The sequence below is a fragment of the Wasmannia auropunctata genome, unplaced genomic scaffold, assembly GCF_000956235.1.
Source record: "Wasmannia auropunctata unplaced genomic scaffold, wasmannia.A_1.0 LD335921.1, whole genome shotgun sequence".
In the NCBI taxonomy this organism is placed as follows: domain Eukaryota; kingdom Metazoa; phylum Arthropoda; class Insecta; order Hymenoptera; family Formicidae; genus Wasmannia; species Wasmannia auropunctata.
Genome location: NW_012026969.1, coordinates 752,427 through 779,500, shown reverse-complemented (window position 1 = coordinate 779,500; position 27,074 = coordinate 752,427). Strand labels below are relative to the sequence as shown.

At 44.0% G+C, this 27,074-nt stretch overlaps 2 protein-coding genes across 3 annotated transcripts in view; one reads left to right on the top strand and one right to left on the bottom strand.

The window, feature by feature from the left end:
• The window catches only part of LOC105455134, a 173,940-nt gene that overhangs the window by 15,593 nt on the left and 131,273 nt on the right, over positions 1-27,074 (top strand). The window contains exon 2 of the mRNA XM_011698216.1: positions 25,517-25,591. Within this exon, the coding sequence (XP_011696518.1) occupies positions 25,517-25,591 (75 nt within the window). The remainder of the gene's footprint in view (positions 1-25,516; positions 25,592-27,074) is intronic.
• Positions 4,279-27,074, bottom strand: part of LOC105455131 (LIM domain only protein 3-like) — an 85,473-nt gene continuing 62,677 nt past the window's right edge. For both annotated transcript variants that reach the window (XM_011698212.1, XM_011698214.1), the window contains exons 5-6: positions 16,589-16,745; positions 4,279-7,265 (exon numbers count right to left, since the gene is read on the bottom strand). In XM_011698212.1, coding sequence (XP_011696514.1) covers positions 7,107-7,265; positions 16,589-16,745 — 316 coding nt within the window. In that variant the 3' untranslated portion in view covers positions 4,279-7,106. The remainder of the gene's footprint in view (positions 7,266-16,588; positions 16,746-27,074) is intronic.

Genomic DNA, 27,074 nt, shown 5'->3' with positions numbered 1-27,074 from the left:
GTTCATCGCGTTTTAATTATCCATTAACTCGATTTTATTGATCGCGTCTCACGGTATTAAAGTTTGCCCGGTGCTATTTTCAAATTCTTCGTTAATGGAATGTCGCGAATCAAAAAGAAATGACCTCGCATCGATCTATTTAATCAATAAATAATTAACTGGTATATATATTTGACAATATATTTGGCCCCAAAGTTATTTCATTTTTTAAACGTGTATTTCGCGAGTAGTATTGTGTGTAAATCACAAGAAGCAAGATGTAATGAAAGGGAGGAAACCTGGGAGACATCGGGCGACGGTGAAATAATTCATGAGAATTAATTAATTTTTCATTTAGATTATTTATATGAAAAAGATAGACTTTTAAAGAAATATAGAAATTTAAATTTAAGAAAAAAGAAATTATAATTATTTCACTTGTATGTAATAATTATTTTTTAAAATATCAATCACTTGAATGCTGATGTAAATTTATATTTAATTGTATTTTAATGTTTAATGTAGTTACAACATAGTTTACTCTGCTGTTGCGAGTCATATCTTAAATTATTTTAAATTTGTAAAAAATATTTATCGAAAAAAGCGCTAATGATAATTAATTGTATTTAATTTTCTTCCAATACGTCAATACCATTCTAATTTTTCGTACATTCATATATTTATTAATAATAATGTGTTTAGATATGCTTGAAAATTAAAAGAATTCACAATTGGAAGATCCATAAATATTTTATATCCTAGTTCGATAGTCTAGTTTCTAAAGTGATAATGTAGAATTTACTAGACGACGTCTCTTTATTTTCTTTGACGGTTGTTTGGAAAAGATATAATTGCCATGAAACCGACAAATGATGTTATTCCTCATTCTCTCATCGCGCGCGATCGATCCCGAAGCGAACTTTAATATCAGCGCGCCCGACTTAAAGTCCAAGCCAAACGAGCTGGCTCCCCATTTACGCATGGCACACGGCACGCACCGACTACGGCGGGCGCAGAAAAATGTGAAAACTCTTGCATCGTACGGCCTTCATTTTTATTTCACCTCTCTCGCTCTTTTTACACTCGGATGCGACGCGACAGCGGCCGGACCGCGCCGGCTACACCGAGCGGCCACGCTCGGAACGGGACGACGCGCTTTCCCATCGGCGGCCGGATATTATTTCAGTCGGCGCATATTTCCGCAAATGAATTTTATGAAAACAGTTTTTGCTCTTTTAATTAATCGCTCCTCCGTCGCCGGACGGTCCGCCATTTCTCTTCGCGCGCGCGGCGAGCGACCGGCCGACCGGACCTCGCGAGAAGCAGTCCGGGACGGCTTTTAGTAATAATATTGTTTCAGAGACCGCTCGCGCGCTTGTGGAAAAATGCCGTTGCCGCGCGATTCTCTCTCCGTCCCTCTCCATTTTCCCCGCAAACTTCCCGGGATTCCCCGGTGCGCGCAATACGTGATTTGCGTGATTTACGCAAACCCGCACACCGCGACGCTTCCCTCTGCTTCTCCTTCTTTTTTCGCGACGACGAAAAGGGCGCCTGGAAAAATTGTTAGCGAGCAGATAATGACGCTCGTTTCTCGCAAGTTGCTCGTAGCCGCGGGGGAGTTTTGCGATTTGATTCGAGGTAATTTGCTCGCGATTAAACACACCGGGAGGGGGAGGGGGGAGGGGAGGGAACAGTCCGAACGGAAATAACGATTCCGCGTTTACGAGAGGAGAGAACGCGATTCGATGCGCACTTCCGACGTGTAAATACTGATCGCGCCAGTGTGTCGGCTGTTCGCTCCTCTCGCGCGATGTCTAGTTTAAAACGATATACCTAACGTCTATATATTTGTATTTGGTATGGCGTTTTAAACACGAAACGCTCGCGTTATCCCGCGGATAAATGCGCTTGCAAAAATAATAAACTGCACGGAGAGAACAGTTCTGCTGAAATGTCTATAGAAATTCAGCTAGATACAGATTTGAAAATAATTTTATTAAATCAATCACAATAATTATGTAAGACGCTCAAGCTGGTTGTCAACACTTTTCGCAACACTGTTTATATGCTTGAGCGTTTTATATAAATTATTTTGATGGTCCAATAAAATTATTTTCAGATCTGTATCTAGCTTAATTTTTACTTTAGCAAAATTGTTCTTTCTGTGTTATGAGAGCATCTCAGTTTAGACGATTTTCAATCCACTGAATTCTATTATATTTATATAATTTTCACGTTCTGCGCGTATCCATGCGTGTATTCCGTTTGAATGCCCTTTGTACTTTACGCGGCACGTGAAACTGTAAATAGTTTATAATTCGTCCCGAGCGTTCGAGAATCGTAGGTCATTGAAGGCGAGCCTAATCACTCTTCCGTGGTTATAATTTTCGCTTACTGCAAATACGTGTCCGTTCCGCGTGACGAGTGCGACGATTAAAGGAGCGAAATGCATGATTCGGCCGGGGAGGGGCGGAGAAGGGGGGGAGGAGGAGAGGGAGAGAGAGCTCCTCGTTTACGCTCGCAACGAAGTGCCGCGTTTTGTACAAACAGGAGTAATCGACAGCCAATTAGACGGTCGGGAGGCTTGTAGTTAGGCGGACCTAACGGACGGCTAGAGGTGCGCCCCGGATAATCATAGTCATAAATAACATTTATCGAGGGAGCAGTGCAAGGAAGGAGGGGCCCGAGGGGAGAGATGCCCCGTGCTCTAATTGCCAATGATTACCGCGAGCCCGGGGTACGAGGAAAAATTGCCAATTTGCATCGAATGCTCGACCGGTCTCTCTCTCTCTCTCGTTTCCCCGCTTCGTTTACTTACCGTCCGCCCGTCGGATTATAGATAAGCAGTTGCGCCCGCCGTGACGTTAAATCACCTTCCGTTATCCGGCGACGGTTGTTCCGTCAAATTCCACTCCCCCCCTCTGCCCGTCGAGATATGTCGATATTAAAAAGCATCGCGAGCGCATTAATTCTTCGGAGAACAAATTGCCTCGTGGATGGTGTACTTTATGGATTCCCGAGGAGTCGCCGAGCGTACGCCGTGGGCTGGATCTCGATCATCCTCCATTACGCATTTATTCAAGCGGAATTCGTCCGGGGATTGTAGCCCTTGGTAGAAGAAACACGTATTAATTCATACGGGGGTATTAGGACGGTGTTTTCTTCTTTCCAATTTTCGATCTCGCGAGCTCTCGCTCGAAAATATTCAGTGTGCTGCGCTGCGGGATACATCAAGTATTAAACTTAACTTTCGCGTTAGCAATACTTGTGAACCCGAGCGTTATGGAGGAAAGGGGAAAATATCGCCTTTCCTATACGCGGCTTCGTCATAAATTCGCGATGTTCAGCCGAATTTCGAGTCAATTCGTGCGAATCGTGCGCGGAAGATCGCAGCCCCCGGCCTTTGGCGGGATCTCACCCGGTCGCTTCCTCTTCCGTTTCTTCGCTTCGCCTTTTTTTTTTCCTTTCGACACGCCGGATACGCGTGGAGAGGGTTCGCGTTCGCACTCGAATAGAGTTGGACGCCGCTCTCCTGAATACACAATGCGATTTATTCGAAACGCGGCGTATAAAACACAAAGGACCGCGTATGATTGGTAAATTATTGAGGCGGACCGGATTTGTCGGCCAATCACGTAGCGCCCTTAAATAATTCAAGGGAGATACGAAAACGCGGCGGATGCAGAAGGAGAAAGAAGGGGGAGAGCCGAGAGGCGACGAGAGTCATTTTTGCGTGTTGATTCCCGCGTCGCAACGTTGCGAATCAATATCGCGCGCGCTCGCAGTAGGAAACAGCAGCATAAACCTTTAAGAAAAATGAAGAAAAAAACGGGGAACGAGGTGAGAGCCGGTTTTAGTAGAACTTCAGATATTACAAGAATCCTTTTATGTCAATTTATGTCATTGAATGCTGACAATCAAGTTTTCCCAATTGGCAGGGAAAAAATACTGGTTTTACTGCAGTATCTAAAAATTTAGCTAGAGATCTGAAAATATTTTTTTGATCAAAATAATTATGTAGGGCCAGTAAGATGCTCTGGTTGCTAGAATGTCAAGATTTTTTGCAACATTTTTTCCAAACTTTCCTTTTGGACCGCCATTTTTGCCTGACTTAATTATTTGATTCTTTAATAATTGGTTATTGCATTTAGATCTCCAATGAAGAACTCAAGGCAGGAACCAAGATTAAGTAGAAAATGGCAGTTGTTTGCTATACTCTTGTAATGTCTAAAGATCTATAAGTTTTCGTCCGCTTCGGTAACTCGCGCCACGTTGATTCAAAATCACACAACTGCAACATTTTGCATAACATCGAAACAAATTTATTAATACCTCTATGATAGAACTATAAATACAAAACGTATCTACATACTAGCGAACGTTACACACTTTCTTAATTAAAATGATCTCGGGTTCTTTCGTACATCGTGATCCAAGCGCGATCAGTACTATGGGGATGCGTAATAGCGCCGCCCCATGATTTACGCGGGGTTGCGGAGGGGAAGGAGTTGCGGAGAGGATTTAGAAAGCGATACCGTAGGATACAATGTACAAAAGGGCTCCGATGCTCGCACTGGCTGTGCCTTGTTAAAACGTTCATTCGACGGTAGTCGCGTAATACGTGGTAAAAATGTGTCTCTCTAGCGATCATCCGTCACTTTGTCGAACACCCTTCGCGTTAGGAACTGTGCTGTGATTTTATTCTGGAATCGCCACGATAATATTTTGCGAGAGAATTATTTATTGCGTAGTCGTTAAAACACGTTTGAATGTCGAAAGGAATCGCGCGTCCGGTTCAGCCAGGCGACTTTAACGCGCCCTCGGTGAATGCAACTTGTGTATCGCGAGACTCATGTTGTAGTATCAAAATATGAACTGCAAGTCGGCAATAGCTGTCTCTCTCTCTCTCCTTGTCCCCTTCGACAATTCGAGACGTTTACCAAATCAATTTTGGCAGATTGAAATAAATGCGGTACTTGTACGGTGCTTTTATTTGCGAAGGACAGTGCGCGCTGACAAATTGGCACTCGTTATTATGTTACGTATAATATTATTTATAGTCCGAAAGATGCGCAGTCATTTAATATTTGTATACATGCATATATTTCTTTTAACATATTTTTAAACCAAATTACAAAACCATGTGTAGAAGGTACTACATATATAAAAAATATTTTAGGAGAAACCAAGCTATTATTGCTACATTCGCATAAAATTGCATATTATTGTATAACGTAAGAAAATGATATAATCTAAAAAAATATTTATTAACCCAATTTGTTAACGACGAATTCATATAGTCAACTCCAATTAGTTTCGCGGAGTTGTGGCTGCAATATTTATTCTTTAAATCCTTTTACCGTTAATAATCAACAATAATTATTGCCTCCTTTCGCCAATCGCAAGCAACAAAGATCTTTCTTCTGATTCGCGGCCTTATTTGAAAACCGCGAGAATCGCGTTTCTTAAAGGTTAGTCCTTAGCAGCTTTCTCGGCGCAGCTGCCAGCCTTATTACCGTACGACGTAGGTATACTTTCGGCATATAGACGACGAGGAATCCCCGAAGAGGGTGGAAATAAAACATTCTTCTCGACTGCGGGTATTCCTCGTGATCCGATACGATCAGCGCACGAGCCGGGCCGGAGCAAGTGAGAGAGATCAAGAGAGAACTTTGGGCATAACTCAGTCTCGTTATCTGACTCGCAAATAAGGCAGCGGAAAAGTTCGCGACATCAATCTGGGGCCTCTGCCGGGAGATTCGAAGTTGAAACAATGCTTAAGTCACCCCTAACGTATGAGCCCCATGGGGGGCGATTGGGCGAGCCGACGAGCGGTTTGCCGCTGCCGCTGCTGCAGTACCGCGTCGCTTTCTCGAAGCCCGTCGATTCGATCTCGTTCTCGATGCTCCGTCCGGCAGGACCAGGGGCCCTCTGAGGGGTCATTCTGTATTTGTGTGTCTCCTCACCGACACCGCCCCCCCGCTCGGCGAGACGAACGTTAAATGCGCGACACCGAACTTTATCTACCACCCCGAAGTTTCGGGTTTCGGTTCATGTGACGCGCGCCGGCTGTTAAAGATATCTTGCACCGACTGGAAGTCGATAGATACGTTTGCCAAGTAGGATTTCTCATCATGAAAGCGGATAAATCCGGGAAGGATCGCGACGGAAATGCTTCTCCAGCCCGTAAATTTCCACAGGTCGCAGATTTTACTTCTGGTTTTTTTTCTTATATTTTTCCTTAAGCGATATACGCTTTAGCAGTCTGAATTGAATCTCATGCAAACTCGATCGATTACAATCTAAAGAGCACCAATAGTTCGCCGTAGTTGGCCAAATATACGTTTCCGTTAGCTATCTATCTACTTATCTATTTGACTATCTATCTACTTGTTTATCGTTTAGCCAGTCGAGCGTGGGGAAGACGAAAATTCGTTCAGATACACGAATCTAATTGAATGCAAGAAACGTAAGACGCATTTTGGATTTATATATTCTTCCCTCACGTTCTATCTTATACTGGAGAGAATCTATTCGAGAAGACGGAATAATAATTCGCCCGGGAAATATGCATTCGCCAAACGACGCCTAAGATAGCGTAGGAGAAGCAGCAGCAATTTGGCAATTTTGTCATTTATCGGGAAATATCAATTTCAAAAGCAAATCATGAAAAATGCACGATGTATTTTTGTCTCGTTTTATATTATTTTGTCACAGATATATGCATTTTAAATTCTCCTACGCCGCTTACTCGCGTTGTCTGCACAACCCTCTAGCATACTTTTTACGCCTATCTATTTACATGAACTTCAAGTTTGCCCGATCGATCGAAGATCGATCGCGACACGAAGCGGACCGTTTAATGCGATTACATATATAATACATATCTATACGCGCGATAACATCTTTCTTCGTTCGCGATAACTTGACGATACTTTTTTCTCTTCTCGATAGTTAAGGGATATTCGATTATGCGCAATTCTACCGTGGGTCGCGTGCTAAAGTCAGGACGATCAGCGGCGGTAAAACCACGAAGACAATGAGAAACCGGGCGTACACGCGAGAGAGTGTCCGATCCCCCCTCGCCTCGCGCGACTCAATCGATATATCGGCGCTTACTTCGTTTGTCATTTGGCATCGTACGATGCTTGCGCATTGATACCGTTTAAATTATTCATGGGGTTCAGGACGTTATGGGCGCTCGAGCTGGCTGGCGCTGGATATCCGTTGTGGTTATGGGCCGCCGCCTCCCCGTTCGCCTGTCGGTGAGGCCCACCCGCTGCGTTCTGCAAGATAAAAGAAGACGCGTGAGGATCAGCGGACAGTCACTGTACATACGGTGTTTCGGGCTCGGTTCGGTTTCTCTCTTTCAATTTGGCTTTCGATCGACGATCTCGACTTAGCGGAAAATTTATGTGTTACCCGGGGGCACCACACACGTCCTTCATAAAGAGTGCCCGTGGAACAATAACACCGCCGCGGAACAGCGGAAACGCGAGATATCGAAGTAGCACATTCATATTTCTCTATATATACACGTATGTGTATAGTACGTGAAACATATTTCTCTGTATACACTTATGTGCACGCACTCTTTCGTTAAAGATTTTTTTTTCTCAACAACTAGTAATCTATGTGATTTATCAATATCAATGCGTGTGATATACCGTCCCACTGAAGGTGAATCGCACTGACTCGCCTTAGTTAACAAATTCTGGTTAGTGACTCGTGTCCTTGTCTAGATTATAATTCTAGCTGCAACATAGATTGAGAAAGAAGATTTAATTAGCCATGGTTAATCGTTGAAGAACATTGCTGCAAATAGTCGCGACTATTATCTGGAAAAAGACGCGTGGACAACTTTCTCTTTTGTAATTTAAATCGACGGACGATATATAGAGTGAAAACGATATATATGTGATTACAATATTTAAAATGTCTATAGACCGAAAAAGTTTCTTGTCTGTTATCGTTTTGTTCGGGGTAGTGCGCAAAATGAAAGATTAAACAAAAATTAATACTGGCATACAGTAAGTTCGTATGTATAATTAATTATTAGAAAATGTTAATTGTTAGGAATATAGCTTAATTTAATCACGTCACTGATCCTGACACGTGATTATAAATAAAACATGCATCATATCGTTTACTGAAATCGATTTTAATATTTTATACGTAACGATCGTATAACACACATTTAATCCAAATTGGATAAACCTTATGGATTCCACCACTAATTTCTCTCCGAGTTGCGCTTAACCGGTCGAGAAGCATATCGGTTAAGAATTAAGTCCAATTTATTCTCGTGAAAATCATTTAGCAAGCGCTTAAATGCATATCAGAATGCATAGGACGAATTTGTAATTCTGAAGAATATAATCCGTTTAAGCAGCACCTTACAAAATCCAGGAATAAATTCGGTCGATCAATCGGCTCTCGGCGGTCTCCTTATTCGATTTTAACAATTATTCACGACGCGGCACGTAAAATTCAGCGGGCGGGGTCGCTCGCCCTCTTAAGGGGTTGACAACGCTAACGAATTCGCGTTTCTCTCTCTTTTCCCTCATCCTCCCTCCCCGCCTCTCGTTCCTATGTAACGTGCCGTCTAAGTCTCCACTTCAAAAACAAAAGACCGGCGGAATGAATTTGTATCTCAGTGCGCCCGGGCAAAAAGAGGAGGAGGGGCGGCGCGACTCAACTTGGGCGGTTCCCTCTTCTTCGTCCTCGCAAAACCGATTCTTTATCCATCTCCGTCTCTAGCCTGGTGGGCAATATCCGCGCGCTGGTGGGTACAGAGCATCCGTGGGAGAGGCAGAGAGTGTATACTAGGCTAGGTAAGTGCCGTTGAAAACTTCAAACTTTGCATTCCCTCCGCCCCATCCTCCCTCTTATCGTCCCTTCGTCTTATCCTGTCGATCCTGCTTCCTCGTCGTCTTTCGATCTTCGTTGCCGTCTCTCGTCGTTCCTCGCGAACACGCGTGCCTCCCCTCTCCCCCCCCCGCCCTCTCTCTCTCACCGTCTTTCCCTTCAGTTTCTCTTAGTTTCTGCAGTAAAGGTGTTAAATTATACAGGCTTAAAATTCGGCAGACCGTGCGCGGCTCAACCCCTCGTGACGGAATCCACCCTCCCATCCCCGCCACGATTTCGGCCCGTAAGTTGATCATACTAACTTTCGCACGGCGCTGAATTAAGGCCTCCATTTTCGGCAATTATCCCGCGCCGCGCGGAAACGTCTTGTTGCGACGCGATGAACGAAACGTCGTCGATCTCGATTCGTACTTATTATTATACCAAGAATATTTTATTTCCAAGAATGCAAAACTATATACACCAACGGTTGCAACGGAATTTATCAACGATAAATCTCGTTCGTCTATTTTTTTAACATAATTATCCCTCTTATCTTTTGCCTGTTTTTAAATATTTCGCTTTTGTTTCTCACTGTATGCAATGGGAGAATAGAATGAGGGAGAGAGCAGATCTATTACCGGGATCCTGTGAAAGGTGTTATCTCCGAAGTGTCTTAATAAAGCATTTTTCTCGTTTTAAAAACGCAAGAAAGTGTAGCCGGCACCGGGTTGCGGAGTAATTAACTCGTAAATAATTATGATAAAAATGACAAAGCGTGCGCTGGAGAAATGCTTTATCATCTGTCTCCCGCGACGGGGGGGGGGCGATTTTTTTTCCTTAGGAAGGATTCTTAAATCTCGTCGCCGTGGAGAACCCTTTCCCCCTACAGCCACCAGCACTTCCGTCTCTTTCTCTCCCTTATTTTGCGCTTTCGTTTCCCAGTATGCATCTCTCTCTTTCTCTTTCTCTCCCTATCTCCCTATCCTCGTTCTCTTGTCTTCGAGAGGGTCCCGCTCGTAATTAAGAAATCTCCGTGGAAGGCGCCAGACCGCCGTTGAACGCTGCTATGGGTTAAATTAAGTCTATGACTTATTCAAGTTTTATCTACAATTGCCAGAGGAGGAATTACCGCGGCTGCGGATTTACTGCCGACATCGTAATCAAACGGCACGCGCGTCGGCATGTGGGTAGACAGGATTCCACGTGGGTCCTTTCTTCGAGGTCAAAACACGTCTCCTCGAACACGTTCTTGCAACTGTCAGAAATTCCGTACAGCAAGATAATTTTTGGCGACGTAATATCGTGCTCCAGATACAGCCGAGCAGCTTTTTTCGCGTTCATTCTCATCTCCCGGTTGTAATCTCTCGTTTTTTCTCCTTCTCCCTCTCTCTTTCTCTTTCTCTCGATGTGACCTCTCGCACGCGCGAATAAGACATTAATCGTGACCCGGCGCGAGGGTGGTAGAGGGAGAGAGAGACCGGGGTCGGGTAGTTTGTAACTGACGGTAAATGCGGAGCATCGCCATCGCGAGGGCTTGTACGGAATCGCGTGTCATTTGTCCGTTGATCTCCCGCGGATGGGAAAACGGCCAGGTGTGCGCGACTCCTCCCGGTTTCTCCGCTCCGCTCCGGCGCGCGGCTTTTCTTACGCGCAAAAATTAGCGCCACCCACCACGAACACGTTCGATGCTCGTAGAGGCGAGTCCGACCTCTCCGGGGGTGCACGAGATGAGAATTAGGCAAGACATCGTTAATCGCCACGGGATCGTTTAGGAGCGGAATTTACTGGCCGGGTCGTTAGCCCGGTACGGCTATTCCCGCACTTGATTCTTGTGCAGGGAGACAAAGAAATTTATTTAACACTCTTCTTTTTTATAAAAAATTAATACGAGACTGTCGTGAGAAAAAATACACGTGTCAATTGAAGAGCTTGCTGCAGCAGTGAGCTAATCTACATTTTTATAAAAACGGAGTAAATGAACTCGAGAGAATTCATCATTTTAACTTTAAAGTTTATTTTCTCCGTTGTTAACCCATAAAATGTGGGTTAGCTGGAAAAAGAAATTTATTTAACATTCTTCTTTCTTATAAAAAATTAATACGAGGCTGCCGTGAGAAAAGATACACGTGTCAATTGAAGAGCTTGTTGCAACAGTGAGCTAATCTACATTTTATAAAAACGTTTTATGAACTCGAGAGAGTTCATCATTTTAACTTCAAAGTTTATTTTCTCCGTTGTTAATCCATAAAGTGTATAGGTTAGCTCATTATTGCAGCAAGACTTTCATTTGTAGATTGAAGGGCTTGTTGCAACAGCGGATTAAATTACATTTCGTAAAAACAGAGAAAATGAATTCTAAAGTTAAAATGAGAAATAATACAGTCACTTGTACCAATATTACGTATTCTATCTATGTTGTGGGTTGTTGCAGCACATGCCCTTTAATTCTTTTATACAATTACAATTTTCGCAAATTTGATTTGGAATTGAACCTTTGATTGAACTTTCTTTTCGTCCCCCTCTCATTTATCACTGCCAAGCGCCTGCAATATTGAGTGCTGCGTTAAAAAAAAATTCGCCACGCGTCTCGTTCACTTCGATGTCGAGGCGAACTCGGCCACCGCGTGGTCGACCCCTCGCCACGGCAGAGGTCCGCGCACTCGTCGGTAATAATCGTTATAAAAGTAAGCTCGGCCACGTAGCGCATAGCTCTCGGAGTTGTTTCCCAAACTAAACTCATAATCTCGCATAAGCTTGCAAGCCGGGCTTTCCCATGCGAGCTTTCTCGGCGTGCGCATTGTATAAGGGGCCGCGCGGAGGCTTTACGTGAAATTCAGCCAAGCACGGTGCACCTAATAATGCGCTCGTTAACAAGAACGACGTGTACACGCGCGTGCGAGGGTTCGTATGTACGTGCCTCCGTCTGTCTCCCTCTTCTTTGCGTTCTCTCTCTCTCTCTCTCTCTCTCTCTCTGTCTTCCTGTCACGATAGAGCTTACGCTACGTTGACCAAGAAGCAATCTAATCGGCTGATCGATCGGCCATCGATTAGGCTCTGAAACTTGTTACGCTCAGAAAACATCTTGATTATAAAACGTTGAGAGATTCCCGCGCGTGATAAATCCTCTGACGCGCTGAAATTTTTCCGATTCTTTAATACATTTTTAAAATCAATTACCGATAGAATATTCATTTTGTGTAATTTTATGACATCCCCTGATGTAATTCTAAACAGATCGTATTCGCATGTACAACGATAGAGTATCTACAATGAAGGATTAATGATGGACTAATGGCTTTGTTCAGTGTGGGAATACGCTCGTGGCTCTGTATAGTACTGCATTACGATGATGCGCGTCCATTTCGCTAAACGCTACATTTCGAGGGATTAACCGTGCGCTACATTAATTATTATTAATGGTATCATATCCTATTCTGACACATTCTATTCGGGTATTCTAATGCATACGTTATATCGATCACTAAGTGTTTCATTCATATCGGAGCAACTATTTTAAATCAATTTCGTATAATTAACGCAATGCTGATAATGGAAATTGCATTAGTTGTGCAAAAAATACACGCACATTATAATAAATCCTTTAATAATGGAATATCCCCATTCTCCGTTTATTCCAAAGATTTGTCAGTATTAATTCGGTTGTTTCGTTAGTTTTTTTAATATTTATCTGATATGATTCTCTACATGTAACGTTAAGAAAACAAAAAACGAGACAAATAACGGAATATTTTTCTTAAGCAATGCAATACGACATCTTCAACCTCTTCAATTTATCGTTTCGAGCGCGATACGTCCGTCAACGGCGTTTACTTCACCCCTGCAATGAACAAATGGATATTGAACACTCAGATCTAATAAAAGCGACGTTCAATCGAAAGTTTAATTTCGTCGAAATTAGTCGCCCCGCGCGCGTTCAACGAACTTTCAGGAATCTAATCGCCTGGAAGCAATATAGAGGACGTTGTAATACCTCGTTCCCCGTATACGAATCTCGTACTGCGCACATTGATCCTCTTAAATTCCCATGTACCTTCCGTCTTGGCATTAGCATATTATCTCACCTCCGTAACGCTCCCCTCCTCCCCTCTCCCTCCTATTCCCTCTCGTCTCAGTCTCTCCCCACGACCCCCTTCTGGCACCTCGACTCCCCTCCGCCTCCCCTCTCCCTCCCCCCGCTTTGATTCGCGAAGGACTTCGCAGACACTCGAGAGTTTGTTTTAAAACTCAGATAATCGTTCCAAACTCTCGTCGTGTCTCTCTTTCGCTTTCTCGTTCTTACTCCGTGTCTATATTTCCCCCGCTACGCTTTCCCCCTTTCAGTTCCCTCTCCCTCTGCCGCGTCGAGTCCCGAGGGGAAAATTAGACCGAAATAAAAGTTCTCGCCAATTTTTAAGCGCGTTACACTTGTCTCTAAGGAGAATGAGATTGCGCGGCTCCTCGATCGAAGCTCCTCCTCCGTTGGGTAACGCAGCTAAGGCTCCATGAGTCTTTCTGCCGTCGTTACTATTTGCGGAGCGATGGCGTTTTTCTTTAATTGACTTTCTTCTAAAGATACGGGGGCTGTAACGTCTTCTCAACTTCTTTATTCCACGGAATTATTTCTGGAGATCAAAATAAACTTTTTACCGCGCGAGCTGTGAAAATTATTAATTACGCCCATCACGGGCGGAGAGTCTCGCGCGGTGTCGCGTATAATAATATAGAGAAAACATAATCGATTTTGAAGCAATCCCCGTGCATAAAACTCGCGTTCCGACGCGCGATAAAGCTTCAATAGGTCGACCGCGATATCGGAAACGATCCGTCATCCGTCTCCACCGAGACAACTCGATTGTCGATGCTGACGGCTAAAGGCGGTCCAGCGCCTCGTTCCTTTCATTCCCTCGTCGCCTCTGCTCTCTCTTTCTCTCTCTCGATTCAACCCTCCTCCCGCCCTCCGGATCAGGCATACTCGAGTTATTCGTAAGCAACACTCCCCGGCATTATTCGCCAAAAGCGCGGCGGATCCTTCCTTCCCAGGGCGGCTGAGAAAGATTGGGACAGCTGTCTGTTCTCAGGCAATCAGAAAAACTACCTTCCCTTCCCTTCGTTCCACCATCCGTCGGCGGTACTTGCCGCTCGTCGACGAGCCGCGGCTTAAGGAGAGTACAAGGGTGGCAGCTGCCTTCAGGACGAGCACCCTCTTTGCGGTTTTTAAGAATCTTAACGCCTTCTCTCCTCTCTCTCTCTCTCTCTCTCTGCGTGTCTTCGTCTTTCGTCTCTCTTCCTCTTACGTGCGTTTTATAGGTACTCTCAATTTCGTCCTTGCGTTTTTCAGAATGCTAAATCTAACGAGAGCTCAACATTTTCTTCTTTTGCGGGCTGTATTTGGCCACTAAAATAATATCTCTCGATCAATCTTAAAACTCACGTATTTAATCGTGCGACTATTTCGGTTCGGTCACTCATTTTTGCAACGTTATATTTTCTATCTGGAACAAAAGTGCGCCGCGCACGCGTTAATTCCTCTTATTTAGATGCAAAATGTGAAACGACCCCCTCCCCGCCTCGGGCTGGCTGCTAGTAGATATCTTGAGTGTTCGCGTCGCGATCGAAGATATTCACGCTCCAGGAACGAGATGTCAAGAGGGATCCGTCAGGCTTTAGCGTAATAGATGCGCAGACGACATTAGCATGCCACGCCGATTATTGGCATTAGTCTGCCATCCCGTTATTTCGCACACCGGTCATTTATAACCCGTAAACCCCTCCGAGCGAATCGATATTGCGTGTGAAAGCTGCTGTGGATCGCGCAATATCGCGGAATACACCGCGGACGTGCCAATTTTTCCCGATTGACGGTACCAGAAATTTACCAGGAGGAAGGGGAGGGAAAAAAACAACAGCGTCGATTTCCCCGTGTCGGGCAATAAAAAATATCTCATATTAATTAAAGCGACACGTCCCGGACACCGCTCGAGAGTCGACGAGTTCACGAATTTTTGAGACGCGAGACGCCGTACACATACACACACACACACACACACACATACACACGTTCGACCTTGCAGGGGGTAGATTTACGCGTGCCTGGTCGTCCCTGAAAAATGTTTACATTCTTACATTCACGCGAGCCGATATTTCTTTAAACATTGTAAGCGACGTGCTCACACGCACGCACGCACGCACGCACGCACGCACGGCCCAGGAATAGAGTCGCAAGGGTTACCAACCCCTGAATTACACGCAGCTCGCTCGCGAGGGCGGTTAAGGGTAGCGAATTTGCATATTATAAGTAGTACACGTTACGAGGCTTGATATCATCGAGTCGGGGGACCTCGTTATTCTGTGCATGCGTACGATTCGAGCGTGCGGACGAGCATCTACGGCCTCAGACCGCTTCTAAGAGGCCTCCCGAAGGTTCCAACTCCCGCGACGAACACTTCACCGCGGCTCGTTAACGATTTTCTAATAACGGGGATGGCGCCGGGCGGTATTATTATAATAGCAGCGATTACCGATGGCGCATTTAACAACTTAATTTTCGTGCGAGAAATTCGTTTTGCATAAAAATGAATAAAAAAGTTTGTGTGTTTAGACATTTACTCATGATTTAATTCACTTTTAAATATAAATGGAATACAATAGCTAATTCTAATATCGTTATAATAAAATAAAGTTTTTTTTATCTATATTAGCATTATTCCGATCATTTCTAAGTAAATATCGCGAATTAGAATACGTGACAAGTTATTGTGCAAGGAAGACGGGGCGGAATCCTTGCAAGACGGCACCCGGATTAAATGGATAGGCTCCTAAGGTCGAGTAGGACGTGGTCCTTCGTGCGGCAGGGGCTTAAGATATTGTTTCGAAGCAACGCTGTTGCCTTAGGATAATCAAGAAGACTTAATCCCAACAAGCTTAACGCCGATGAGTTCATAATTCTGGACGTTCCTGCTTCGTGAAAATCGCCTCCCTCTTCGTTGCTTGTCATTTGTCCCTTATTATCTCAGTTTTATCTATTTGCACTTTAAATCATTTAATTAAATACATGAAATATGCCTTTTTTATAATTTTCTATAGAAAGAAAAATTTATTTTTCTTCTTCTATTGTATCTTCTTCCTTTTTAAGTTTTGTTACACTTGTTTCAAGATTATTCTCTCGTGCCATGAAAGTTCTTAAATTATTTTATCGGTTGATAAAAAATTTGTTGTTCTAGAAAAATGTGCAATCTCGTAATTTCACGAAATAGTTCTCGAAAGTCTAACGATCTTCGCGAAGAGTAAATTCTTTCGCACGTTCCGCCTTCAGGAGCGGAGTAGGAGCGAATCGTTAAGGCATGCGACGAGGCTTGCTTAACGGGCAGAGCTTAATTAATAAGGACACGCGATATCCTAACTCGTAAGACGATGGTAGGATGATAAAGCATAGCTGAAGCCCCCGGGGGAGTCCTTTGTTGTCGAGAGGGTCAGGACGAGGCGACCTGCCACTTTAACCCGCCTTAAGGGGTTGCGCCTCGAGGAGTTCGGAGCCTTGCGCGAGGAGTTTTGAAACCCGATGGCCAGGGTCCAGAGAGGAGATTCCGTACGACGCGCCCACTACTGTATCTTACGTAGAGTTACCTCGTAACGAAAATATGTCTGATCGATAGACGCGCGCGCGCGCGCGCTCTATAACAACGTAAATCTATAACTCGTCTTATCGTCGCGCGCAAGTTTTGCAAGATGCGGATGCAGACGCAAATTGTTTTATATATACCTGCGGCTGAAGATGGGTCACTTGTCTCTTGATGTGGGCCAGGGTCGCGCTAGGCGGCGGATGCAGGGCCATATTGGCGAAAACCAGCCTCTCCTCGTAATCGTACTCGCAGAGGATCTTGTTATCACAGAGATAAAATCTGTCGCCCACGCAAAATCTGCAATCAGAAATTAATTTTTGTCGCGTTACAATTATACTGCGTAATCTCGAATCGACGTGGTGCTCGTGGCGCAGAGAGTTTCTGCTTTCGGTGTCAAAGAGTTAAAATCCGATCAGAAACATTAGATTTTTTTATTCGATCGTCACTTGTCGGAAAGTAATGGCAAATCGAGAGAGTATATCTTGTCATGGAAATCTCTAATTAGGCTCCGTTTGGAACCGGCTTTAAAATTGTAGGTTTCATATATCTGTGTAAATTAGAAATAGCGCACATCGCATAAATATGTTGAAGGAGTCACGATACCTGGATCAACAAAACTGATCCCCTTATTAACCCGTACTGATCAGCGTGATAGGGAAATGGCTAAATTTTTCTAATCTTGATAGGTTAAGAGAGGCTTATGTCCAGCGGTGGACGAAAAAAGGGCTGTTGTTGATTATGACGAAGATGAATCTCGAAATGAAAAATTCACGATCTTTGCGAAATTGCAATTATTATATTTAAAAGGAAAATTAATAGCGAATTAATGAACGTAATAGAATACTGAAATTAATATAATGATCAATAATCTGTTTGAGCTAAAGACTAATCATCATATTAATTTCAGATATTGTTAGGTTTATTATTTTGTTATTGATTTTTCTTTTTAGTTATCATATCGATTCGCAGCGTTTAGACATGGCGGCGGAACGGGAAGAAATTCCCATTTACAACTTGCGCGAAATCGGCAGGAGCGGTAAAGCGTGCTAATTCCTTTTAAGGTCACTTTCCGTTCTGCTCCGCCGAGGAAATTGCTAGAAAATAAAAACAAGCGGCGAAACGCGCCGCCCCTCATCCACTTCCTCCGGCGTCTCTCAAGACACTTAAATGTAAATTTTCAGTCGATTCGCAGACATTCGTACTCGGATTACCGCGATTGGAAAAATCTCTGCACTTCTCTCGTTCTTACTTTCTTCTTCCTCTTCACGAGCGCATCTCTAACTTTCCTCCGCACTTATCGATAATAGATGTAAAACAATGCCCGCCTTGATGCGACGGGAAATCTTTAGCAGATCGTTCGCACAAGTTCGACAAGTTCTGTCCATTCGCGGATGTCGACGAATAAAATCAGAGAGACGGGGCACCCGAAGAGAGTGTATTTTAAAATTCAGCGTATAAAAGTCCGGGATTTTGGAGTAATCCGACACGATATACATACCCGCTGCACGCGGATTTCGGGACGGCGGCGTGGCGGCGAGGTACCGAACGTGCTTGGTTTGCGATATCAGAGAAATAAGGTTGCCACCGAGGGTTATACGCATCGACCAACTGTCGCCCCCGCGAAGGAGGGGCGAGCGGTGGGCTGGCGGGGCCTTTAAAATCAAAGATTTCACATTTTTCGTTTTTATTGCCGGTTTAAAAGTCAATTTTTTCTCTACCGCGCCCTTTCCCTGCGGGGGGGAGAAGAAGGCGCGTCCGCATAAAGGAACGTTACGCCGGAAATGCTAAAGAGCCATGAAAGCCGGGGCTCGTAAGGACGGCCGGCGCTTTCCGTCGCGGCACAATGGATCGAGGATCCACGAGGGACACGAAAATCGTTTCGCCGGGATCCACGAGGCTTGAAAATTCCCGTCAGGCACCGGGAACATCACTCTCCGGACGTTATACATACCGCCGTATATCGATCGCCGCGATATGACGGGCGTGTTCGCGCGATTTGTCTTGCGAACGAGCTTCGCGGAACTTCGAGAGTCGTCTTTGGGACACGTCGAGTCCCTCGGATATCATTAATGTAGACCATTCGCGACGCGAATCGATCCTCGTCTCTTTATTTCTTACATAAGGATCGACTGCCTCGAGCATCATTATACTATCTTAAATTTTATGCCATTTTTTAACTCTTAACGATCCAATAAAATAATAAAAGAAACATCCTGAGTATGTTTTGCAGTAATTGTTGAGACAACTAATTTTCGATAAGTCATCGTTAATGTTCAATTTCAGATGCAACAATGTGCACGAAAATCCTTTCTTTTTAATATTGCAGTCACAATTGTTAAGTACTTAAGAAAATTCCTAAATTTTATGACAATAAAACAAATCTATAGAAAAGAAGAGCGTGCCTCGATGCCAACCGGATTTATCGATGAAACGAGCGATACTTTCCGCCGGAGACGTCGTCGATGAGCCGTGTAAACTTCATGTAAATGCCGGAGTAAAACGCGTATACCGTCGCGTTCGTAATTCACCGGTGAATAATAAAAGCGTATTTTTCGGTAAGGAGGGGGGGGGGGCGGGGAGAGAAGGAGGGACGGTAGACGGGGTACATCGGCTACATACGGCCATTGCGTATTCAACGGATGTGCTGTCCCGCGCGCGGGATCCTGTTTTGGGTTTTATGTCGGGATTTCTCCGCCGAGTGGTTTATACCGGCGCTTATGTAAATGCAGACGTGATTTTTTTCAGCACCTACTCGGAGCCACCTGAACGAGCTGCGCGCGGCACATTTGTAGCATTCGAAACGAGCCGGTCGGCCGACGTCGTCTCCTTCCGCGAGGACCATGAAATCGCAATGAGATTCTCTACGACGTACGTCGGGCCGTATCGTCGGCGGAATCTGCATTTTTTTTTCGGTGGACTCAGCGAACACGTCCTCACCGACGCCGCCGTCGAGCAATTTGTTCGACGGGATTAACGTGCGTGAAGAATGTAGAATCACTTACTCGAGTAAATGTATAACGGTTGTATTTAAAATTGTAGTTTCTTCTCAAGTTTATTTAGCTGCGATAGTCTTGATTGAATGTCTGCGGTATTTTTTATCAAAAGACGACTATCTATCGTGACAACCGAAAGATATGTGTGATGTTTGACGTAAATGAAGACAAATCTGAATTGATTTAGATTCTTGATATACGTAGATTCTGCTATAAATACAAGTTCACTGATTACGGCTTTAAAACGACATATTTGATCGTGTAAATCATATTAGTTGTGTCCTTTCGTGTAACTTCGATTTTGATCACCGCCATTAAAGATTTTCGTTAGCCAGTCGTTGAAATAGTTTGGAAATATAAATACGAAGAGAGTGCATCACAGAGATTATTGATACAGATCCTGCTACAAATATAGGTTTTACTGATTACGGTTCCAAAACGGAGTATTTGATCGCGTATAAATTGTATTTATCTCGTTTGGCATACTTCGATTTTGTTCACCGTCATGAAAGATTTTCGCTACTCCCCGTCGTTGATTTGGAAATATAAATACAAAGAGAGTTACGAATGCAGCCCAGAGATTATTTATACAGATTCTGCTATAAATATAAGTTTACTGATTACGGTTCCAAAAACGCGGTTTTTGATCGCGTAAATCGTATTTATGTCGTTCGGCGTAACTTCGATTTTGTTTGCCGCCATTAAAGATTTTCGCTGGCCCGCGTTGTTGATTCAGAAATATAAATACGAGATGCGTCAGAGTCCGCGTTGGTGACTCGTTCCGAAATAACAAGCGACGATTCTATATTCAGCCTGATTGGCGACGGTATAATTGAACTTAAAATATCTGCCCGCGATAAGCACGTGAGTCCGCGATGCCTCGATCGATAGCCGAGTGTGGGTTAATCGTAATATATAAATACGCTTCCCCCCCCCCTCTCCTATCAATGAAATCAGGACACCGTATCGGATATTCGAGAGATATAAGACACATTAATGATTTTGTACAGGTTTAGCATCTCCGCTAGTCCTATCGATTGCGATTCAATTAAGTGATTGAATTAATTATACCAAATGATTCTGTTTCTCGTGAAATAAGCTCAATGCATCCTTAAAATCAAATGAGAAAACTTAGAATCGCTCCTGTTCCGATTTCCTCTACGAACAGTCCGCGCTCGCATCGGGGAATCTATCTATGAGACAGTATATTTACCTAGGCGATGCGATTTTTTGACGATTTTAGATATCTCGTTTCGCGGGAATAAAAGGAACAAAGGGGGGGGGGCGAGGGCAACGAGAGGAAAGAAGCGAGAAGAAGATGGCGCGTCGTGTGCGATCGGAACATGTAACCACCATAAAAAGCAATGCGCCCTCGTAACGGGGTACGATAAGTACCGCGCTACGGAACAAAATCGATCCCGGGGGCAGCTTCGAATCATGCACCATAAAAAGGAACATTACGGAGCCGTAGGTGCGAGAGGAGGGAGGGAGGAATTTCGACGGAGAGCGACAGGAAAGAACGATCCTTTATAATGGTGTCGTGATTTCGCGTCTAGATACGCACTATATTTCCTCGATAAACGCAGTTTCTGTAATCTGCAACGCTAAACGTTCGAGACATTAGTATCGCCGGTCGTTTTCGGAGCTTCGTGTATCGTTTTCATACCCTGGCGAGCCGAAGATTAAACGTACATGTGTCCGAAAGACTTTATTTAAATCCGATATCCGGATTAGGAGAAAACTAGTACGTTCTGTAATTTACAGTAATTATTATATTTAAACGGCAATAGGTATAAATAACATTATCAATCTGTATGATATTTAATGGCCGAAGCGAATGCGATATTCGACGTTGATAGCGGTCATTATAGATTTCAATGAATTAAAGTTCGAGCGAGAATAGTTTCCATGTTGGAATTTATAGAACGAAACATAATAGCTTCTTTATATTTATATATTTTGATATATATACATTTGTGTATGTATATATAGAAAAAAATCTTGATTTTAATAGAACGGCACATTTACAACGGAAAACAAATGAAATTGATTGGCGAAAGATCCCGTCGGGCAAACTGTTAAACGATCGAAACGCGACGCGCTTCTCTTGTCGCTGCTAAGTCGAGAGAAAGCCTGCCGAGATTCGTCGGCAAACAACGCGAGCTCCGCAACATGGGACGGGAAACCCCAAACGGCAACACTTTGGTGGTAGTCAAGATCGAGAGGGAGAGGTGGAGGTTTGCTTGAAGCCCGAAGAGGGTCGCGTGGAATGAATTTCGTACTCGATCGCGGAGTCTTCTCCAAGAACAGAGGAGGAGAGAGAGAGAGAGAGAGAGAGAGGAAGAGAGTAGGCTCTAGATCGAGGTAGATAGGTGTGTATAGGTATGTGTCTGTATATAGATAGACAGGAGGGGAGAGAAAGCCAGGAAAATGTCTATACTGCCGGTAGTTGGTGGTGCTCGTACTCAATTTGCATCAAACTATGAAGAGACAGACACCAACGACCGCCCTTCTCCCTCCCCCATGTGCCTACACTTGCCGGGGTCGCCACTCTCTAACACCTGATGGTGCCGCGTCCTCCTCCCCCCCCCCCGTCCTCTCTCGCGCGCGCGACACTCCGCAGCCCGAGACTAACGCGTTTAGCAGAGACTCGAACCCCTAATCAGATCTCCCGACGGCAACGGGCTTTCTAAGGTGCCGCTAAGTGTGAAGTTAATGGAGTCAAGACGTCGCGCCGAGACGCAAAATTCTCGCCGCGCGCGCGAGACTATCGCTATCTAATAGGAAGGACCTCGCAGAGGAATCGAGAGGATATTCTTTATTCATCTCGATGCCTCGGAAACTCGACGGGCGAGAGGTAACGCTCGAGTGGAAAAATTGAAAGATTTTGTAACGAAAATTAAACTTGTCGATCGTTTGTTCGCAAATATCGCGTTATTACGTCTTATATATGTATTATTAAAGTGATATTTTTGTAACTGTAAATTTATTGCTGTACAATTAAAATTGAATTTATTTCCTCCGGAAATCAGAACAATTTAAAAAATTTATGCCGTCTATCAGTTGACGTTTATGACTGCACCATTGAACAGTCACATCTCTCGCCCCGGCGCGCGGCGGCGCGCACTTTGTTGCGATAATGGCTGCTTACCTAGCGCGTTCTCCTGTTAATTAATTCAGACTGTCAGGGTATCGGGGAACCGTGGCGCGCTAATTCGATCAGCAGTGAATTCGCTCGCTCCGCTGGCGAGGGCTCTCTCGCCGTCGGGCTTCCGGGGAAGTACGAGGAGAGGAGAGCCTTCGCTTCCACGACGGATTTGCTTCGCGAGACAGTTGACGTCGCTATCTAAATGTCACTCCAGAAGCGTGTCGGAATGCCACTCGATAACACAAAGCGGCAGGGCGCGCCGCCGCCGCCGCCGTCTCGAATCACGTCTCATTGTCCGACGTGCGATCCGCGATCGCATGCGCGAAACGATGGACGGATGCCGAGAGGACTTCCGCGTGTCGCTATCGCGCGCGAGGCGACGTTTGAACAAGATGCGTGCCGGGGAGAATACCTCTTGCGCGTGTCATTTTCAACAAGGCGAAATTCCGATGAATCGCGGCCTCCAATGTTATACGAAGCAAAATACGAAGAGTACGATATTTCAAACGAAAGCTTGGGAAAAATATAATTTTATTTATTTTTCGTAACGTCATGGAAATTAAACTGAAGTCTTGAAAAAAATTCGAACAAGAGAAAATTAATTAATAAACGCACGAGTTATATAAACGTTTAAATCAGTTTCTATTTAACGATTTATTAATTTAATCACAAGACCGAGTATTAATTTAGCCATGATTATTTTCATGATTTATTAACCACGATATATTACTGATTATTTAATAACCACAATTACTAATCACTTGATTGCTTAGTAAACACACTCGATATCCATTAATTTGATTACATATTTAGCCAATTCTGTATTGTATTAATTTGTAAAATAAAGATCATGAATTTTTGATTTTCAAAATGCGTTTAAGTCGAAGAAAAGTGCTGATAAATTTTTATGTTCTCCGTAAATTACGAATTAATTGATCTCACTGATGATTACTTTAATAACAATTACTGGAGTAATATTATATAATCAATTACTACTGTCCAAACGTTAACACAATGCGGAATGATGTCGCATCGTTAAGCCGAAACTTTGTCTCGGAAGACACGGCGTTTCCTTTCGCGCTGGTCGCAGGCTACGCTTTCGCAAAGTCGTGCGCGCGGAAACGCGCAGAAATCGTCGCCATTAACCATTCCGGTCGAGCGTTCAACTGTAAAGCACGCGGAGGGAACATTCGTCTTTCTATTAATTTCTACGCGGCGCGAAATTACGCGCGTCGACCGACCCTAAGCCATATTAATATCGTAGATTACGAAGGAAATTAAGACAGCGATGGGTCGCAGATACCGCGGCGGGACTCGGCGTTGTTCCTTTGTTACTCGCGGCGAAAGGGTTGAGCCGAGAAGAGGAGAGCCGTTGAATCGTGCCGCTCTCTATCTCGTACGATTTGAGAATAGCGTTCCGTAACTACATTAGCTGATTAAAAAACGCAGCAAGGCTGCAATAACGGTGCCGCAATTCTCTCTTTATTAAGATAGAATGAAATAAAAAAATTACGCGCGATACATTATTCGATTCTAGAATACCTATTTTTATATTTGCGATGATTACAAAGAGTACAAGATGCCCGGTAAATCGTAAAGAAAGATTTCGTTTTAAATTAATTGATTGGAATTAATTCTTTCACGCAATGTTTTAAAAAAATTGTTTTAAATATACGTAAGTCTTTATGATTTATATATTGGATTATTCAGCGCTCGTAGAAACAATCGCAGTTTCGAAACTACATTTTGTTAACGATAATCCAGTTTATGTTCTGGATTTAAATTATGTCGCTTTTTAGGGATTCGAAGGTGCGACGCAAACAATCATTATCCCATGTTGTACTTTACTTCGAAACGACCGTTCTCATTTATGGCGCCATCGGAGCTCGCGGTGCGCATTGATATGATGGAACGCCGATAAGAACATCGGTGCGGTTAAAGCATTATGCCGATCGGTCGGGTTTATCTTGCGCCGAACAACGTTCTTCTTCTTCTTCTTCTTCCTCGCCCGAGAATCGATTACCGTCGCTCCCCCGGCGTAACGGCAGAAAAACTTTCAAGACGCGGCGGAATCACATCAAAGATTATTTCCGCCAATAAAACGGAAGTCGGAGTCTCGGCCGGGGAGGCACTCCGCGAATCGCTCGGCGCGGCATAACAAGACGAGGGGGGGACGACGGTAAAAGTCAGCGGGGAGCAAGAGGTTGACGGTCGGGCGGTTGAGGGCTGTCTAAAGGGTGGCTCGTAGCGAGAAGAAGACCGGCAAGACCTGGCAATAAATCCTACGGTCGCCCGGAGCGAGTACTTATCGGTTCGCCAGGATCGCCGGGCGACGTCACGAGTTCGCGCGAGATCCCCGGCGGGCGCTCTCGTCTTCCTCAAATTGACATTCGCAGTTCGAAGCGACGCAGATCGAGAGATCTCGTCGTAATGAGCAGCGACTATGACGACGTTCCGTCGGATATTTGCGTGGGCACACGTATCAGTGTAATATGCGGAATTGAGCAAGGGTGAAATGAAGTTTCAGATAAGTTAGCTTTCTCCGAACATCATTGTCGATAATTAACCAATTAATCTCGTGCGATGATAATCTTTACTATGACTAATGAGATCGAATGCATCGTGATAGCAGCGATTTATTTATTTTTTTAGTTATTACACATCTTTAATATAGAAGTCGTACTAGACAAATTTTATCTAATGATTAAGAAAATCTATGACAATTTGTAGTAATGTTCTGTGTATGAAAAATTAACATTATTATAAATTAAACGCAGATTCATGGATATCCGTGATTTTTGTTATTTACCTTAAGTCCGTCGTAGCTGGTTAAAGTTTGGAACGTTCTAAACTTCAACCAGTTTCCGCCGTCATTTTCACGATCTAATTATCTCTATCTAACTACTGTCTTATATATATTCTTGCAGATGCGTGTGGCAGATACAATGGGTCGACGTTGGAGAAGGCCGAAGTCCGGATAGCAGCACGGGCACGTCGAGCCGGTGAGTCGGATTAAATATGACTTACGGGTAGTACTTAAGTTCTCTCTCTCAGCGTTACGTAGCTCCTCGTGTAACGTAACCGGCCGCGCGAACTTCAGGGCAGGGCGAGGCCCTGGGTGCGTGTAGTCGGATCGGAGGGCGAAGTTACCATATCGCGTAGCGTTCGTGTAGTCGTGACCGGCGGGCATTGTCAAGGTTTCGTTCGGGCAAGTTTGCCGCGGCCCTCGTGATTTCACTCCGGACGGATTCACCCGGATTATCGTCGAGAGTGCACTCGACGAGAGGACTTGAGAAGGTCTACAGGAAATATACTTATCATTAATTATTATTGATCGATAACGCCAATATTACTCCTTTTTCGAGCGCAGTCAGATTAGATCTTATTTATTCAAGGGAATATACTTAGGCAGGGAAGCCTTAGCTCGTGACATTTCTTGAAATATGCGCGGTGTCGATCGCGCTTATCGTTAATTATTAAATTCTGTCAATTGCTTGCCGCAAGCACTTTCGCTTCGTTCGAATTGTATGCTTAACGTCCGGCCGTCGGATGATGTATCGCGTCGCGAATTTTGCAACAATTCGGTACGGCGTGTTGTCAACGATCTTCGTTCCGCATCAAACGCAACGGGCAACACTGAGCGAAATGTATACAGCGAAGTGTACGGGACATTTAAAAAGCGTTGATTCAATTTTACGCTCAAAAGCGAGGCTCGCTGCCCTCGATCCATAGCCGGGCGCTGTGGATGACAGGGATACCGGCTGGTGGTGTTGACGTCCCTATAATTTGACTGGAAAATATCCAGAACAAGTTGCGTAATACCCGCGAGAAATATCCGACCATCTCAATCTTGACTAGATTACTCCCAGATTTTTGTTGCAATTTTAATATAATTACAGATCGACTTTTCGATTTTTGTTATTTCCCATTTTGACTCAATCTTTATCAAATTTATTTAAAAGATGCAAGATAAACATATAATCAAATAAAAAAATGGTAGCTTGAAATAGAGAAGAAAATTCAATTCTTAGTGAAATTCTAACAAATAATACATATATGCTCGAAATTTCTATGGCATGTTTTCGAGAATACTCAGAATTAAATTTTCTGTATGACTTCAAGTTAGCGTTTCTGTGTTTGATTATACTTTACGTACGTTCAATAGTAAAGTAGCAAATATAATATTTGATACATTGATATATAAATATTGATGTCAAGATATTATTCGGAAAACGCTTTCCCGGATCTTTAGAAGACAAGAAGCTGAATTTACGGCGGACTTAATCAACAAATTGGTCCCTCAAGGATCCTCGGTCTTCCGGCGCAATGGCGTGAACACGCATAATTCAAAGTTGCACGGACCGCAGTCTAATTATTCAATCTTGTCGAGAGAGTTTAGCTCGCAGAAGCCGCTGAAAACTTCGAATTCCGTTAGCATTCGTGAGACCGCGTTTTACGCGTGCGCGCGCGCGCGAGAGAGAGAGA